The sequence below is a fragment of the Fopius arisanus genome, unplaced genomic scaffold (assembly GCF_000806365.1).
Source record: "Fopius arisanus strain USDA-PBARC FA_bdor unplaced genomic scaffold, ASM80636v1 scaffold00027, whole genome shotgun sequence".
In the NCBI taxonomy this organism is placed as follows: Eukaryota; Metazoa; Arthropoda; class Insecta; order Hymenoptera; family Braconidae; genus Fopius; species Fopius arisanus.
The window spans coordinates 351,946-368,318 of NW_011887766.1; the positions used below are offsets into that span (position 1 = coordinate 351,946).

General features: G+C 42.4%; 3 protein-coding genes across 3 annotated transcripts; 1 reads left to right on the top strand and 2 right to left on the bottom strand.

Moving 5' to 3' along the window:
- The first annotated feature begins 2,327 nt into the window (after positions 1–2,327).
- On the top strand, positions 2,328–14,520 carry sev (sevenless). The gene is made up of 9 exons (XM_011302488.1): positions 2,328–2,333; positions 2,948–3,007; positions 3,105–3,195; positions 5,126–5,358; positions 5,590–5,832; positions 6,284–6,431; positions 6,838–12,738; positions 13,119–13,172; positions 13,271–14,520. Exons 1-9 carry the CDS (start codon positions 2,328–2,330, stop codon positions 14,014–14,016), a joined length of 7,482 nt encoding a protein of 2,493 aa, XP_011300790.1. The 3' UTR covers positions 14,017–14,520.
- On the bottom strand, positions 3,118–4,347 carry LOC105265054 (cAMP-dependent protein kinase catalytic subunit). Its single transcript, XM_011302332.1, has one exon. The coding sequence runs from the start codon at positions 4,327–4,329 to the stop codon at positions 3,217–3,219; it is 1,113 nt and encodes a 370-aa protein (XP_011300634.1). The 5' UTR covers positions 4,330–4,347; the 3' UTR covers positions 3,118–3,216.
- Positions 14,512–16,157, bottom strand: LOC105265053 (smad nuclear-interacting protein 1). Its single transcript, XM_011302331.1, has 2 exons — positions 15,088–16,157; positions 14,512–14,934 (listed from the first exon to the last, which is right to left on the bottom strand). The coding sequence occupies exon 1, from the start codon at positions 15,940–15,942 to the stop codon at positions 15,088–15,090; it is 855 nt and encodes a 284-aa protein (XP_011300633.1). The 5' UTR covers positions 15,943–16,157; the 3' UTR covers positions 14,512–14,934.
- Between the last annotated feature and the right edge of the window lie 216 nt (positions 16,158–16,373).

The window sequence follows — 16,373 nt, forward strand, 5'->3', positions numbered from 1 at the left end:
GGAAAGTACAAACCGGAGTCCCTCGGTGCTAATGACTGTACTTCCGGTTGATTTCAAGGGGTGGTTCAATCGCCGCTGAAAAAAAAAGTGTCGGCGGGAGAGGGAGGGACACTAGAGAGCAACAAATGAAAACAAACACCACTGAAACAAGTAGTGTAATGTACCGATGATAAAGAATAGTCCACGGTAACATAGTTGGGGCTTCGTGACTTTTAAATTGGATCGCGTACAAGTGTTGCCTTTAACGGATGTCATCAAATTGACGTGCGACCCCGGATTCTGACTTGATGTGTGCGGAAGTTGGGACGAAAATACAACATTTGAAACTACAAACACTGACGGGAAAAAAAATAGAGAAAAACGGGGGAAATTGGGATGAGTAGCAATTAGTGGATGGCATTAATGAAACTAATTATTGAATGGGCAAGGGGGAGGGCTGTCATTTCATCTCAGATTGCAATCTCGTCTTGATGGGAGGATCTACGACCTGATTTAATAATCATTGAGCTCTGTCGTGTGATATTGGTACTGATACAGATGTCTCGACAGAAATAGATCTGAAAACTTTATTGCTTTCATCTACTCAAATGATAGAAAAATTGATCAGTCAATCGCCTTAGACCACAAGTACTTCCTAAATTATCGAAAGCATCATCTAATCATATTTATCTAAGTCCTCGAATATTCAACTGTTATGTAATTTTAATGAGTCACAGAGTAAACAAAGTGCAAAAAAGTTCATTCCGTTTAGTTGAACTTGTAAAAGAGGAACAACCATAAGTCGTTCACAAAATTTCCAAAATTTATGTAATAATGAAGATGTATACATGGGATAACAGGAAGCTGCTGGTGAGGGCATAAAATCGTCGAGGATTTAATGAGGAAGTGAGAAATTAACGGATAGAAGGAGAGAGACAAATCCTCGTGTCATATTTTCCCCCATATTTTAACCCGTTCACTTTATTTTTCATTATTTTTCACCATCACGCATCTATCACTGGATGTCTAACGTTTTTTCCTCTTCTTCTCTGCCCTCGCGTTATCATTATCACACTCCCAGAATATCTTTCTAGCGTGTCGTCTAAAAACTAGCACTACCAAAAATAATTTATTGGTACTTGTTTATCAGCTTCGGTTTTCCGCGGTCAACTCGACACTCGGTTTTGACCTGGAGCGATACCCCCGGAGATCAACGCGCTCTCGGGACAGATAGCAGAGGAACCAAATGTCTCGTTGGCTACATACCAATGAAATCTACGCATTTGTTTATTTAAATAATCCTACTTACTGGCGCCAATCAACAGAAAAAGTATTTAGTCTAGACGAAGAATGGTGAATGTTAAGATGTACTTGTCTAACTGAGGCGTGTCCTCAGGACCACTCGAGCATTCAACAAGTGCTTCTGCACCAATTCAAAGTCAACACTCCTTTCAACACTTGCACTCTGTTTTTCTCTGATTACATCACACAATTGTAGGAACTCCATAAACAATCAGACTTCACCCTCTTGTATTTTGTAAATAGAAATTTATCAACCAGAGAATTTTTTCTACTTATTTTTCCAAGTATCAGTGCTTTTTAATTTTTAAGCTTTTTAATATTCTGTTGGCAAACGGTAAAAAGCAATAATTATAAATTGAATAATCTTGCCTCAACCTGAACTCTTAATATTCCTCACCACTAATTTGCGGGAAATAAAAAAAAAAGGAGAGTGTGAAGAAAAATTGAGAGAATGTCCGTAATTTTTTCTTAATTATTTTATTTCATGAAACAATAAATTCAGCTGTTAAAAATTGATAACCATCGACTTCCTCACGTCCACATCGATCCAATTGCTATTCGCAAATCCGTGTAACATACGTGAATGGTTTAACGTTATCATGTTTAATGTGTTAGTTAAAAAGATGTAGCGTTTCTTATGAACGTAGGCGTTATAATACCCCCTCAAGGCACGTGCCAGCATGACTGGTTGGTACACTCGGTTGTAACCGACGGGTAGCTTCTTAAAAAATTATACTTTCATTTGCGGCTAACTCGAATGAATTATGTCACGATCCGGTCATTATATAGCACGACCGTGTTATTTCGTGGTATTTATTTCCGGACACTATCGAGGCACCTTATTGTCCCCATATTTTTATTTTCCACCCTCACACGACCTTTTCACATATTTTCAAAAATATGCGAGGATGAATCTCTTTGAGTTGATGGAAAGAACGGATTAACTCCTACGTAAGTAATTCGTCTAGAAATTCCTCGTTGTCTAGTTGAATGAGCCACGGAGGGGTTCATAACTTGCAAGACTCGGTAGTGGCGTCATTGTGGTCATGTTGGTACACGAGGATTAATTCACAATTGAATTTACTTTAACTCACATAATTTTCACCGCGACATTCCGATAAAGAAAACGGCAAGCATCCATAGTAAGGGTTCAATTCAATGAAAGATGACATCGTGCAAAAAACATTTCATCTTGAAAATGGCATATGAATGTCAAGTTAATTAAAAATTGTCAATTGCTTTACGTTAAGTATCAGGCAAAATTTTAGAAGAGTCCACACGATTACTAGACGATCCGGTGAATAAATTTCAGATACAATAAATTTTTCGCCGCGGAGGAAGTTGAGAAGGCAGTGAGAGAAAAAAAAGTGTCTGAAGAACAGAAATAACTTGAACAATGGGACGACGATGAAATGTCTGTATCGGGATTTCTAAAGTACGGAAGTGAATAGAGAGAGAGAGGACTGAAGTTGGGGCAAACGATGTCATCCATCATTTAACGTCTTGGGGGATAATACAAGACAGTCGATGAAATTCTGCGTCGTCTTCAGCTGCTTTGGCATTAATAAAATCCTCCCGTCATTTCAATCCTCCAAATTCTAAAATAGATCATTGTAATTATCCCCTTGAAGACGACTAATTAAATCCTTTTGTTTCTCAATTCAAGTGCACGAAGGGTTGTGCAGCATGGGAACAGGCACTCGAGACAAGTTGTCAGTCAATTTGCGTGAGTACTTAAAATTATATTTATTACAATAGGTAATAAATATGTCTCTCATTAAAGACTCAATTCATTATTAATGTCATGTCAATTATTCATATAGAATGGTACACAAGAGCTGTTGCCTCCGAAGGAGCTCTACTGCGTCCTGGGGTGTCACGATGCGCTCAACCGCTACTTTCAGCAGCTCAAAGGTAAGAAAAATATAAACAAACTCAAAAATCAGCAAACTCCTCTGCAAAATTATCGACAGATCCAACAATAATCTCCTCCTCGTCGTACCGATCAAAGTTGCTGTCATCTCCAGGACTTTTGCACTTTGGAACGTGAGAGGGCTCAACTTTCCGGTTGTAAATATGATCCCAGCTTGTTCTCCGAAACCACAAGTGTCGTTTAATGTCCAGGGGGCCATCCTTCAGGTTTCCATAGCGTCTGGTGAGGTCTACCTGAAGGATATGCTTGAGAATATCTCTCAACTCGTCACTGAAGTGGCTAGGGCACTTGAACTTTCCTGAGACTATTTTCTCGTAAATCCTCATGGGATCGTGCGAGTAAAACGGCGCATATCCAGCATTCATCTCGTAGATGAGAACCCCAAAGCTCCACCAGTCGCAGGATTTTCCATATCCCTTGGATAGAATAATTTCCGGTGCCAGATACTCCGGTGTACCGCAGAGTGTCCACGTCCTTCCCTCAATCATCTTGCAGAAACCAAAGTCCGTCAGCTTGAGGTAGCCATCCTGATCCAGAAGTATATTCTCGGGTTTGAGATCTCGATAAACGAGGCCACAGTGATGCAAATACTCCAAAGCCAATGTCACTTGGGCAGCGTAAAACTGCGACAACTTCTCCTCGAACTTTCCCATTTTTCTCAGATGTGTGAACATCTCTCCACCGTTTACGAATGGCAATACTATGTACACGAATGTATTGTCCATGAAGAAGAACTCCATGGAGACGACAAAAGGATACTTTATCGCGTACAACACTTTCTTCTCGTTCAGTGTGTGCTCAACCTGTTTTGTTTTCACAATTTTTTCTTTCACCAGAATCTTCATAGCGTAATATTGAGACGTGGGTTTGTATTTCACCAGCAAAACCCTTCCAAATGCACCAGTGCCCAGTGTTCGCAGCCTCTCAAAGTCCTCGAAGACTTCATTTCCCTTTTTGTGTTTGCTGACTTTCCATCTTTTGTTGAAGGATACCTTCATTCCATCCAGAATGCCTTGGTACTCGCGAAAACTTGATTTTCGGCCAGAAATTGATCCTTTATCTGGAGAATTGCCTCCAGTCTTAGGTATATCATTGGCTCGCGCACTTGATCTCATGACGATGAAATTTTCTAATTTATCTGATTAAACATGAATACAGCCACTTGATCGGATTGGGGGAATGATAGTGTATTGTTATGCTGGGATACGGAAAAAATTGAGAGTGTGTCACCGCTCGAGTCATTTGGGATTGGAGTAGGTGAAATCATTTATCTTGTTAAGGCCACACCGCGCACGCAATTATACTGATGAATCGTTTCCTCAAAATGATAGGAGTGCGAGATATGTTGTTAACGGGTACATTGTGTGTTTTTACGATAAAAATGAGAAATGCTGCAACGAGACTCTTTGTTTCATGTTTATGTAGCGGAAATTGGTGGTAGTGAGGGATCTACCCACTCGCTAACAAGTGTCTGGAGACCATCGAATTAATCAATCAGGTTCAGCCTTTTCAATTGATTTATTTCCATTGAGACCATCCAACTGTTCGCTTGCTGAATCAATATTGATTCTGCTCATTCATCCCTTCAATGCCTCTAGCGCTCACTTAATTGATTAATTCAATTCGTCATTATAAAAATCATGATTGAAAATCATTGATAGAAAAGTTAAATAAATTCTGAATTCAACTATGAATTCACTAAGACTAGTGACATACTTGCGATAAATCGATAGTTTGCGAGTTGACCTGTCTGTACTTCTTCGATCCTTTTTGCAATAGGGATCAAAATTGGAGTAATTGGCGGAAGCCTGAAGGTCTTGAAGTGATCCAGTGGAGAGAGTAGTGGAGTATATTTTCGAGAAAACAGGAAGTGCGGAATAAAGGACACGCGATGCTTTATTACTTTTACAGTGGAAATTGGCGTTCCACCGGCTCCAGCTCTCGTTGCCGACTCATTGACAGCGACTTCCTTGCGACTCGAGTGGAAAGGCGTCAATATCAAAAGACGCGCCATTGGAATTTCGTACTTGGTGCAATGGAGATACGAGGAGCTAGCGGAAACTTGGCAGTACTGTCGAAATCAATCCTGGGGAGAAGATGACCAGATCCTAGTCGAGAATCTTCAACCCTACACCAAATACAGAGTGAGTTATTCCCAATACTGTTCGACACTTCCAGCGTCATTTCGATTTTTCTACACAATTTCTGTCAATACATTTTTAACCAAAATTTTATAAGGAAATGAAACAGCGAATTCCCTAGGTCTTCAAATCGAGTCATTGGCTCTCTCCTAAAAAGAATTAACGGTCCATGGAGGAATGATAATCTTATAACAGTCATTGATTATTTATTTTATTGATTTATTTTGATTTCAGTTTCGCGTAGCACTGCTATTGAAATCATCCCAGCACAATCCTGAGCCGATAGTATCAGCTCCAAGTGTTGTTATATTGACATTGGCAGCTGGTAGACCAACCTCAGCACCAGTAATTGTAAGAGCAGCAGCAGTAGACAGTTACCGTGTCTCTGTATCATGGGAGCCTGGCCCATTTCCCAATGGCCCATTATTATCCTATGTATTGCAATTACAAGGGGCTAACAACGACTCCCTTAACAAGGTATACGCCACGCCAGAAAAATTAAAGACGATTAATCGTTATATTCTCGACTTTCTCTTGTAGCGCCTGAAGTAGTCATTCATGTATTTCTCAGTTCACTATTTCGCACTTCTCGCTGTTAATACACTCTTTTGCTGCACACGTTTATTAATTTAATTTAGTCTATTCATTGAGACGCTGAATGCTGGTTCGGTAATCTGCTTTGTCAATTATTTAATTTAATGCTGTCTAGTTGTGCATTGCTTTGCATGTGTCTGGCTGTTATTTTTATTGGATTTAATGCACTAATACAGACACTACCGAACCAGACAAGTTGCTCACTCGTTTCTGGCATGGCGTTTCTGCCCTTCGTATTTACTTCTAACAGGGGATAATGCAGAATGCGTCAGAAAAATACATCGGTGAATTTAGTTTTCACAGAAAGCTATAATTTTTCTTTTATGCAATCTAGGATATTGCAGCGAGCGACAACACTGATCACTACATGTTCCAAAATTTGAAGCCCAATCAAAATTACTCGGTCAGTGTTTCTATGAGGAATGCTATTGGTGATGGACCACCGGCAGTTCTTTACATTACTACACCACCGGAACCAGCTGGTATGATTAAAAATATACGTTTGGAAGAATCGGGTGTCTAGACATGTAGGTTTTTAAAAAAATAAACGATGGCAAACATAGAACATGCGATGTGGAAAATGTTTAGAAGAAATCGGCTTATAATCGATTATAGTTCTTCAGTTAAAATCCTTCTTGAGTAATGAGATAAATGAGACTTTACAATCAACACGTTTATAGTTTATGACTATATTAACAGAAATCGATTTTTTTCATTAATCTTTATTAATCTTCGGGGGAAGAATAGGATTTATTTCATAAATCGAAATTTTTCATCAACCAATAGCTGATCTCACATATTTACCGCGCAGATGGGGATGAATTTTGTTGAATAATACTCTGAGAATCAGCCAATTGTTCAGCTACTGTACATTCTCTTTCCTTTTAGTAAAAGACACTCAACTACCGATTCTCATCTTGGGTGGTGAGCACGTAGTCCTGAAACAAGGTGCAGACATGCTAGATGAACCCAGTGTGATATACCGAGCAACGAGTAAAATTCGGGGAGTGGCAATTCATGTGGGTTCAGCTCAAGTATTCATATCAGACTCAATGGGTTACGTCTACCGTACCTCGATATTCGAAACGGAAGAGCCGCGAGTAATTCTCAGACCAGATCAATCGAATTTCAAGCCCCTGAGCCTCTCAGTTGACTGGCTAAACTCGCATTTGTATATCGTCGGTGAAGTTAACCATGCAACGACCGTTTGGCAGATAGCGAGGTGTGCCCTGGATGGCAAGGGTTTGACAGTGGCAAAGGCAGGTTTCATGACAAAACCCACGCACATCGAGGTGGACCCGTACAATGGCTACCTCTTTTGGATGACGAGGGCTGGATTATTCCGGCTAGACCTGGCCGACATCAGTAACGGAATAAAACACGAAGTCCAGCCCTACCTGATGTTGGAGGACAGGCATCTAGGGGCCTTCACAGTCGACCATACCAATTTTCGACTTTTGGTACCTGATCAGACGAAAAATACTGTAATTTCGGTGTCCCTGGACGGACGGGAGACCCTCAATCTGCGAACGAACACTCAACAACCGAAATTCAAGAATGTTCTGTCCCTGGCGATGGCCAATGGTCTTTTCTACTGGACAAACGGTAAGGAAGTCCTCACAGAGGGCTATCACGAAGGCCAAAAGCTTTACTTCCACAATGCGTATCCAGATAGATCGGACGGTTCTTTCGTCAGTGTCAGTGTTCTCATGAATGCCAGTCAGCCGATCCCAGTCCCAGTGAATCCACCGACTGGAGTTCAGGCAGTTCTGGGCGCTGAAAGAGCAAAGGTCTCCTGGCAGGCACCCCATCTTCTAGGAGGACAGGGAAAGGGAGCCTGGCAGAACTGGTCGTACGAGCTCGAGATTAAGGACGAGAGTACCGGTCATACCATTCGCCAACGCCATATTGCAGCCTCTTCGCACACTGTCAAGAACCTTCGGGAGAAATCCGAATACACAATAAAAGCTGCTGCCTATACCAAAGCCGGCAGGGGACCCTGGTCCTCGGAGTTCCGCGGAAAAACCCTCAGCGAAAATTCCCACGCCTCGATCCTCTGGTCTGCCGACGAGGGGTTCCTCAAGAGCGATGTCACTGGGGAAAACGTCCAGACGCTGATTCACAGGGAGAGTCTCAGGGACTTTGATAGTGAGTATCATATCGTTGACGTCAGCTGGTACAAGGATATTTTGTACATCGTTGGAAATAATTCGGCGTTGTACAAATATAATATAACTAGTCATCAGAAAACCAAGTTCAATATAAATTCAGTGGGGAGTGTAGCTGTGGATTGGATAGCCAAGAAACTATACTGGGCCAACCCGAAGCAGCAAATTATTACGAGGGCCAATCTCAATGGGACTCAGCAGGAGCCCATGTCCATTCTGGCGATCGTCAAGGAGCTCATCATCGATTCCCAAGAGGCTTATCTCTACTGGTCAACGGGGCATGCTGTTGAGGTGGCTAGACTGAATGGCTTGGACAGGAGATACTACCACTCAGACGAGATTTTCAATGGTAAACAAGTAATGGGTCTTACCCTAGACACTGAAAATCGTTATGTCTACTGGATAGTCCGGAGTTATGAGAGTGGCTCGATAGTGTATCGGGCCCCCACTTCGGAGAAGATACCCATGAGCCAGAGAATCGTGCCAGCGAAGGTTTCCACTTTGCAGCATCCCAACATGCAGGGCCCCTTGTGCTATTTCTCGGAACATCTCCTTTGGCTCCAGGACGATCGAAACGCTGTCATCGGGGATCTCACTGGGCAGAATACAGCAGTGATCAATGGCATCAGCTTGATAGGACTTCACATGGTGGCTGTGGTGGATCCAGCCCTTTATCAGTACCCGGAGAACCTTACATCAGAAACTATCTCGGTGATTCCAAAGGCTGTTGCACTGGACAGTATAAGAGTAGAGGGCACTTGGAGAAACTTCAGCGTCTCCTGGGAACCCGTTACCAATATCAACTATGGAACTGTCTTCTATGAGGTCAAATTTACGGATTATATCAATACAAACTCCCATCCTGATCTAACAACGGAGACAACATTACCCTATAACAATTCAGATCAGATCCTTCCTTTCTCTATCCTGGAGGTCACTGTCAAGGCATTTACGTACTGGGGAACGGCCCCGCTTTCCATAAAAATGTTGAGATCTCCCCAGAGTGTACCGAGCCAACCCACCAACGTCAGGGCATTTGTCGAGCACTACAAGGCCCCCACCATCGACGAAGTCAATATTTTTGCGACGTTCAGGTGGAATCCCCCGGAGTTTCCGAACGGTATCATCAAGGGCTACTCTCTCAAGTGCTGGTTCATGGCTAATGGCATTGAGATTCACGTGTGCCAGGGTGTTCAGGTGGGGCACAACACTAGGGAATATATATCCTACAATTTGAAATCAAAGACAACATATTTTTTTGAAGTTCAAGCATTCACTGAGATCGGGCCAGGTCCCTTCTCCGATGTCATCGAAATTTCAACTGAAATCGAGCATCCAGTACCACAACTTCTCGTTGCCACTGCAGACTCAGTGAAATTAGCAGACCTCGACGTAGGGACCAACGAAACCCTTACGATACACATCGCTGTGGAAGTGAGGTACATAACAGCTGAGAAGAAGCTCTACTGGATAAACGAGATGCAGGAGATTGTGACAGCGGATCCCAAAGGCAGAAATGCCACGAAGATTATGCCGTTAAATGGAACAGCGTCGAGTCTAGCCATCGACTGGGTTGCGCGGAATCTCTACTGGGCAGAGTCCCGCAGAAAAGTCGGAGGAAGCAGGATAATGAAGCTGGACTTGAACGCCTGGGAGGGGGGGAGTCTCATCTACGAGAGGATTATCACGAGTGAGAGGAGAATAATCAATCTGGAGGTATCTCCACTGACAGGAGATCTCTTCTGGATCGAGGTAACAGAGGGCAATCACGGAATAATCATGCAGTCCAATTTGTCCGGTGAGGACGTTAGACCCTTCTTCAACCACAACGAGGACTGCAGGTGTCCCTACAGACCGTTAATCAAGGACGTGATGACAGTGGACAGCACTGATCCCCAAAATCCAGTGATGTATTGGGTCTCTTTGGAGGGTAATCTCAATATTGCTGAGATCGACGGATGTGGCTGTGACCTGGTGGTCAAGCCAGGGTTCAACAGAGGACTGCCTCCTTCATCCCTTTCCACCGACAAGATCAATATATACTGGTCCAACTGGGCCGATGACGAGATTCACTTCGTCAAGAAGAACAATCCTTATCAGGAGGAGCAGAAGATCGAACGAATCTACCTGGCGAATATCAAAGGACTCAAGGCCATTGGTCAATCTCTCCAACCGTATCCCGATTTTAACTGCTTAAAACCTTATCCCATGTCCTACTCTGTATCTGAAGTGTCCAAGAGTGCTAATAGCATAAAAATCAGACTTCCAAAGCCTAAATCAGACTTAGGCTGCATGAGGCAGAATCTTCCAGGGGTTCAGTACAAAATTTACGTGTCTCAGTGCACAGAAGATACGGTCAACGCCCAAATGATATGCGATAACGAGAAGATAAAAATTCGCACGTACCAGAGAGAGATCGAAGTGACGAATCTCAAACCCTTCACCTTCTACCAATTCACGTTATGGTTGAGCAATTATTATAGGGACTTGGAGGCCTCAAACCCTGAGTCGGGTTTCCCAGTGATGCTGAGGACAGCCCCTGGGGCCCCATCGGCACCAGAGAACGTCACTGTGGAGGCACTAACCCCGACACTAGCTGCGGTTTCTTGGCTTCCCCCGAAAATTCTGAATGCTGCTGCAGTCAGATATGAGATTCACTGGAGATCCCAGAAGCTGGTGAACGGGGTACGTCAGAAGGGTGAGCAGTTAATCAAGAGTGAGGTGCCGGCTGGGAGGTACTCAACCACTCTTCAGCCCTTAATACCCGGACAGGATTACGTTGTGATTGTCAGGGCGTATCCAGCTGATTCCTCAGACATTTGGAGTGAGAGCCAGGGCCAGGTCGTCAGTATGTACCCAGAACCGAATAATCTGACACTGGTGGGCGTCAGTATCAACGCCATGAACCTCTCCTGGGTGCCCCTTGATTTAACAAGCAATTACAGCCTTCAGTTCACCACTGTCGGGTTAGAAAAATGGCAAATTGCCACTTACCATGAAATCCAGAGAAATACAACTGTTTATCATATCAAAGGGCTTCTCTCCAAGACTTTTTACAAATTCAGATTGATTCTTCGGTATCCCAAGCACAAGCAGGACTTCATCTGGCCAACAGACGGGAGATTCACATTCCAAACTCTCGGAGATGTTCCCAGTCCCCCTGGAGTACCCTCTGTCACGAAACTTCGAACTTCTGTGTACCAGATCAACTGGGAACCCGCTCAGGCTCATGGTTCTCCAGTGAAGATGTACAGGCTCCAGGGGAGGATTTATGGGGATTCTGAAGAGCGTGGAAAAACCGAACAGTGGACTGGTTATTACAATGGAAGTGATAATTACTGGATAATCGTTGGGGAAATGAATCACAAGTACAATTTTAGGGTTCAAGCTGAAAATGCTTATGGATTTGGAGGATGGAGTCAGGCCAGTGCTGTTATTGATCTGACAGATACCATTGGGACGACTGTAGCAGGACAGCAACACCTGGGGCTGGTCCTCGGTCTGAGTGTTCCTGTCGTGACCATCGTCCTCCTGTGCTTCTGCTACTTCCTCTGTTTATACAACAAACAGAGAAAAGAAGTTAAAAAGACAATTCTCCCTCCAATCGTCTCTGACGTGGAGCTAGCAACACTCAGGGAAATCCCTCGAGGTAATTTCGTACAATCGAATGCTCTTTATGCCTCATCGATGCAGAATGAGCACGATGACCAGTCCCTCCCGAAAATCCGTAGAGATCAAATCATCAGGATAGCCTTTTTGGGGAGTGGAGCTTTCGGTGAGGTGCACAAAGGAGAGGCCAAGGGTCTCGACGGTCCGGGAGTCACTCCAGTGGCTATTAAAACCCTGAGGAAGGGAGCCTCCACTCAAGAGAAGACGGAGTTCATTCAGGAGGCTATTCTTATGAGTCAATTCAGACATAAGAATGTTTTGAGATTGCTGGGGGTTTGCCAGGACATCGATGGACCTCAGCTCGTCCTCGAACTCATGGAGGCAGGGGATTTATTGTCGTACTTGAGAAACAGCAGGAGGAATCCTCCGCCTGATCCTCCACTTGAGCCTCTGAAACTTCAGGATTTACTCGCAATGTGTGAGGATGTTGCCAGGGGCTGCAGATATCTGGAGGAACGGCATTTTGTTCATCGGGATTTGGCCTGTAGGAATTGTTTGGTGTCTGCTCAGGATCGGGAAAATAGAGTTGTGAAAATTGGAGACTTTGGACTTGCCAGAGATATTTATAAGAATGATTACTACAGGAAGGAGGGGGAGGGCCTGTTGCCTGTTCGCTGGATGGCACCTGAGTCCTTGATCGATGGAGTGTTCACGAGTCAGAGTGATGTTTGGGCATTTGGAATACTCATGTGGGAGATTACGTCCCTCGGACAGCAGCCGTATGCTGCAAGGAGTAATCAGGAGGTCCTTCAGTATGTAAAGAATGGAGGGAGACTGACCCAGCCTGACAACTGCCCTGATCAGCTCTATGACCTTATGCAGCGGTGCTGGAGCGAGGCCGAGGCTAGGCCAAGTTTTAAGACTTGCTTAGAGAGGATTACTATTCTCAAGAAAAATACTCCTGATGCTATTCTCAGCCCTATCCAGCCTGGACTTTATCCCACTAAAGGAGGTTTGTGATTTATTTTCCTTTCAAAAATTGTCCTGGTGGCATTTCATGCATGATATTGGTGAAAATTGTTAGAGAATTTTTTTCAGATGATTAAGATCATTTATGGATAAATAATGCAGTTATCATTGTTCATTTAATAACAAGAGATACGGAGAGAGGAAATTCATAATGATTGGAGAGTATTTCATGGTATTTTATTGGGGGTAGAGTGAGGGAAAATTGAAGTCTCACTTGTGCGTCATTCATACTGGAAAAATTGCTTTTAAAGGATGATAATCAACTGAATTCTCTATTCTGACGAATTTCCTCTCTCTCTTCGAAATATAATATTGTGCTTTACAAACTGAAATTGGCCATTATTGCATGGCTCATGCTTGCAGGCGTGTCTAACATGGCTTACTTTGCTGACGAGAATCAAAATCATAATAATTCAGGTAGGTTGAAAAATTTCTCGAAATCATTAACATGAAATACTTCTGCTGCGGCTTCCACCTTATTCACAAAATCTAACGTCAATTTTTCCTATCACCAGGAAACTCGTGGAAGTCAAGTAGCTCCGAAGGCAGTCGTGACATGAAGCCCTTCCTCCAGGACTCAACAACACCAACTATCACCCAAATATCCACAGAGGTAGACATACCGAAGTATCTCGAGATAATAGCAGATGCTCCTGGCAATATCAGAGAGCCTTCAATAGATCAGTATGAGGTGCCAAGATCGATACCAATTGCCAGTATAGCTGGAATATCTCCAGATGATCGAAGACATCTAGAAGGTATATTATCGCAAATAGGATCACTGACTGCAGTGGCTGAAAAAAGCCACACACTCAGCAACTCTAGACTAGTTATATCAGCCCTGCAAAATGATTCGAGGGCAACATTCAATGGAAGAGCTAAATTGAGGCGCAAAACCGATGAGGCAGCGGAAATAGCCACTGATGAGAGGAATTGTAATTCACTCAGCTCATCAATCTCTTCCCTCCGTGGAACATTACCCACCACTAGGCCGAGTTCGTCGGTCCTAGAATCTCAACAGAATATAACATTGAAGAATGACTTGAGTAGCTTTAGGGATAATATTAAGGAACCAATAATCAATAGCAATTCGACATTAAGATTGCACAAGACCCACACGCTAAATGGTAAAGCCAATATACCATTAGTCAAAAATAAATTGCTGTTGAATTTGTTGAGACAGGGCTCAGGTATCGATGATTCTGCTCTCAATATCGTCACGTACACAAATGTAAATACTGATTCTACTAGAGTCAATTAATCCAGGAAAAGAAAGGAAAGGAATGGAGGAATGTGCCTTTATCGCATTGTCATTTATGACGACATCAAGCAATGTTCATCCTTGTAATCACTACGGTATTTATTGAATGAGGCTGGATATTTAGATAGTGTTTTTTAAGAGCCAACGTATTTATTTTTATCATAAATTGTATAAATTTGTTAAGTTTTATATGTAAAAACAACTGACAGAAATTTGATATCATGAGAGTTGTACTATATATGGGTTTTTGTCGTATGAATATTTAAATTTGGGATGAAAAATAGATTAAGATTTTTATAATGGTGTATATAATTCGAGAGGAATCGCCTGAATTACTGTCTTCATTTTTTGGAGGGGCAAAGTATTTTATCTGTCTTTATTTCTTTTCATGTGGATGGAGATCTGTCTTCCTAATGCGCTCACTTTTTCTATGGTCATAACTTACTGTAATGTACATAGAAGATAATTGTTGACCAAAGAATAAATGTTTACCAGTTAATCATATCATTCTTCTTTATTTTATACAAATTCTTTGATATCAGCAATTTTTGGGGGAATACAATTACTAGTGTATCCATTCTATTACGTCCCAGATTTCTGTACTATCAAAAATTGAACAAAAATGTATTTTTTTTCTACTTACGCAATTGTGCTCTTACTGTTCTAATTACTCTCATTTTAAGGAAAATTATCTTTTTAAATACTTCATATATTCTCCAATTATTGTTTTGTGCTGCTACCATATTCGAAATTGATGGAAACAACAAAATTTCCATGACATTTACACAATTACAGTCAATATTAACAGACGAAGGTCCTTCGAAGCTCATCATTAATGAAAGAAGTTCACAATGTATAACAATAAAAAATTCAATCACTTAGTTTACACTTTTCAGTCCTAGCAACGATGATATCTTCCTGAAACAAATCAGATAAATTTTTACGTTAAAAAGAAATGATCATTCTTCAAAATTTCAACTTTCTCTTCTACCTTAAACAGTTTTCAAGCTGAATAAATGCAGAAAAATGACATATACACCAAACCAGTTGAAAAAAAACATCCATCATTACCTAAGTTTCATTGGGAGCTATGAAGTCATCATCCAAAGCATCATCTTTGCTGTTCTCATGCAGAAGGACATACTCCCTCGAGCTGAATCCAAACTTGAGGACATCCCTCTCAAATAACTCATGATACCTTCTAGCCTCCAGCTTGACATCATTTACGAGGGTACCATTAGCAGACTCAAGATCAATCAAATAGGGTTTGACACACTTCCCTGTGGACCCATCCTCCCTCTTGAAAGGCACTAGCCTGAACTGCAGTGCAGCATGCTGTTTGGAGCACGACGGATGATCCAGAGGAATATCCGCGACAGTTCGGTCCCTCCCCATGAGATAAGCAGATTGTCTGTGAATATGAATAATTGGCAGTTCTTTTTCGCCCTTGTACGGATACAATCGCCATCGTCTCTTGGGTTTTCTTGCGTCTCCAGGCTCCGAATACTTGATAACGACACCATTCACTGAATTCCTATCCTCAGTCAACTTCCCTGACAATCCAAAATTCGGTTTCTCCTTGTTAACTGAATTTTTATCCTTCTCCTCCTTGGGTACACGTTTACCCCACTCTGGTGACGGTTCTTTCTTTACCTTTGAATTACTGAAATCAAATTTTCTTGAATGATCATCTCTGTCTCTCGTTCTGTGGTTATGTTCCCTACTTTCGTGTTTTGATTTTTTTCCTCTCCCATCGTCGTCCCTATTTCGCGATCTACTGCGTGAACGATCTCGTCTTTTTCCACGGTCATTCCGCGATCTGTCATCGAATCTCTCTCGATTCCTGTCACGACGATTTTGATCGTTATTGTCTCGAATCTCTCGACGACGAGATCTGTCACGATTAGGACTTCTGTCACCTGCCATTATGATTCAAACACTGTTTTGGACTATTGACGCCATTGCAGTAGATTTGAAGACTAGCCGGGTTCTCATGTGATACTGCTGAGCATGCGTGCCCATCATTTCCTGTCGGACGTGGGATGTTATTGGATTCATAGGATTCACCGTTTTGGAAATTATGGGTCAATGCAAGTTTTCAAGAAAAAAAATGGAGCAATGGAGGGGGGTAAGGTATAATAAAAAGGTATAATAAGGTATAATACAAGCAGATATTGTCAAGCCAAAAACAGGGGACAGGTTCTCTCAGGCGGCACGAGACAGCGCGGTGGTCAGTATCACCTTCCCCTCATCTCCATGTCATCCCCACTCTGCAGCTGTTCGGCACTGGTGGGACTATTTAAAAAATGATGATTTAAAATAACAGGAAAAAATGTAAAATATGGCCTTGGTTTATG

Excerpts from the sequence above, each read along its gene's own strand:
- sev (XM_011302488.1), top strand. Across the intron at positions 12,739-13,118 it reads ACTTTATCCCACTAAAGGAG|GCGTGTCTAACATGGCTTAC; the intron begins GTTTGTGATTTA and ends TCATGCTTGCAG. Across the intron at positions 13,173-13,270 it reads TCAAAATCATAATAATTCAG|GAAACTCGTGGAAGTCAAGT; the intron begins GTAGGTTGAAAA and ends TCCTATCACCAG.
- LOC105265053 (XM_011302331.1), bottom strand. The coding sequence starts at position 15,942 with ATGGCAGGTGACAGAAGTCCTAATCGTGACAGATCTCGTCGTCGAGAG.
- LOC105265054 (XM_011302332.1), bottom strand. The coding sequence starts at position 4,329 with ATGAGATCAAGTGCGCGAGCCAATGATATACCTAAGACTGGAGGCAAT.